Here is a 2,079-nt window from a genome sequence, read left to right on the forward strand (position 1 = left end):
AAAAGCTCCAGCGATCTAAATAGCTCATATTGTAGGGCTCGTGGCCTAGTTCATCCCCCCACTTTTCGTTATGGTCCCCTTAGTCGAAATTTCTGGTCAGTTCGTACCCAAAATGGCTTTTACAGCAGCAAATTTCGATTTTCGGTCAAATGGGATTTTTAACATTTATCATACACATTAATAATGGTAATCCGTCAGACAATGCAAAACTGAGGCATTGTCGTTTTCATACGATGAATAAAGATTACCTTAAGTTGGTATGGTCCCGTTGCCCCTTCCTGTATTTTAAGATGAGAAATTGGTATTTCAGAAAAAAATTATTATTTTGGTAGTCTACTTATTTAATAAACCCGTCGCAATCAAAATTTTACCAAATGACCTAAAACAGTAAAATCTCATTTTTTCTTACCCCTTTTTATATTCCTATAAACAGCTGGAAAGCATACAATGGTTTACTAAAGTAGTATATAGTAAACCTAAATCATTATATTTACAGTGAAAACATGTAGCAGCTAGCTGCCAGCAGCGTAGCAGCTAGCTGCCAGCATCATATCAACTTGCTGCTAGCAGCTTGCTGCTATGCAGCTGTGCTGCTAACTTCACGCACATAATTACTTTTGGCGGTGTCATCGCATACCCAATTAGATGGCAGGAAGAATCGGCTTGTGTTGGATTGCCACGAGTCTTGTGTTATGGGGCATTGCTCAGCCACAGCCGGCTACCATCACCACGAGGACGTTTGTTAAGTCTATGACATCGCCTGATGCAAGACGGACCTATGTACATGACACTGGTCAGGGATTGCCAAGTTACACCGCCAGTCGTCACGCTACAAAGAAGGACGATGGTTTTCACATACACTGTGCGCAGAAATGTGTGAGCAATGCACTCTGTAAGGGATTCGATGTCATGCCAACACAAAATGGCGACTCTTTCTGCAAAATGTATCAGGTATGTTCAGACTCAGGCTGAGAAAATTGAATTTTTAAATGTACGAACTATCTATAATATCATTAATCTTGACGGACAATGTGCGCCTGATTATAAAATAACTGTTTCTAACGGATACAGCAGTTTGACAATCATATAATTTTACAACAAAAGTGTATTTGTTTCAGTGTCAGAGTCGCAAAGTCAGGCTCAAGACGTTAGTTAATATGAACCATGTATAAATGTTAGCAAACTTTATTTATTTTTTAAAGAAATATTAATAAAAACGTACATTTATGAAAGCTTATTTATCATTTTTTAAATAAAATAGAGCCATCGCCTTTTCTGTTTCCAGGAATGCGAACCTGGTTGGACGTCATTCGGGAGTCACTGCTACCGCCTGGATAGCACCATTTACAAAGGATGGTCCGCGTCAGAGCAAGCCTGCCTCATAGAGGGCGCTCACCTGGTGAGTATCACATCCGGCGAAGAGAACGACTTCATTCAAAAGCTACATCAAAGCGATGCTTTAGCTAAACTTTTAATGATCTGGCTGGGACTTGACCTGACACAAGCACAGCCGCATTGGACCGATGGCTCGGATTTCAGTTATTCCAATTTCGGAATCCCCCTTGGCACAGGACAAGGGAACTGCGTCGAACTAAACCAGATTGGCGAATGGGAAAATGCCAACTGCACGGACGCGCGCATGTTCATTTGTGAGAAAGATTAACGTTGAATGATAAGTCAGCAACAAATGAAATTGACATACGTAGAAAATTACCGTGTTTTTTTCTTACCAGTCGCTACCAAATTGTGTAAACTTGACAAACGTAAAGACAACTTTAGTTTCGAACTAGTTTGTTCCTTATAAAGTTTCTTTACAATAAACGAAACTTATTCAAACATTTTATATTGTTATTCGTGGGAATATAAAGACAGAAAATCACAAGGTCCCGAGAACATACATGAATAGCACTCATTTCTTTCTACTTACAATTTTATTTTGTTGTGAAGCATATTATAGCTTGAATGCATGTATGTATACCGTTTCATATCGACTGTACAGAAAAAAGTTCTTAACAATTTGCAAGGAGTCCAACATTTTATTCCAACTCAACCCATCTCAACCTGTATGCATGTATCACT

At 39.1% G+C, this 2,079-nt stretch overlaps 1 protein-coding gene across 1 annotated transcript; it reads left to right on the forward strand.

The window, feature by feature from the left end:
• The first annotated feature begins 747 nt into the window (after window positions 1-747).
• Window positions 748-1,739, forward strand: LOC128236808 (snaclec coagulation factor IX-binding protein subunit A-like). Its single transcript, XM_052951918.1, has 2 exons — window positions 748-951; window positions 1,286-1,739. The coding sequence occupies exons 1-2, from the start codon at window positions 751-753 to the stop codon at window positions 1,661-1,663; spliced, it is 579 nt and encodes a 192-aa protein (XP_052807878.1). The 5' UTR covers window positions 748-750; the 3' UTR covers window positions 1,664-1,739.
• The last annotated feature ends 340 nt before the right edge of the window (window positions 1,740-2,079 follow it).

The sequence above is a fragment of the Mya arenaria genome, chromosome 6 (assembly GCF_026914265.1).
Source record: "Mya arenaria isolate MELC-2E11 chromosome 6, ASM2691426v1".
In the NCBI taxonomy this organism is placed as follows: Eukaryota; Metazoa; Mollusca; class Bivalvia; order Myida; family Myidae; genus Mya; species Mya arenaria.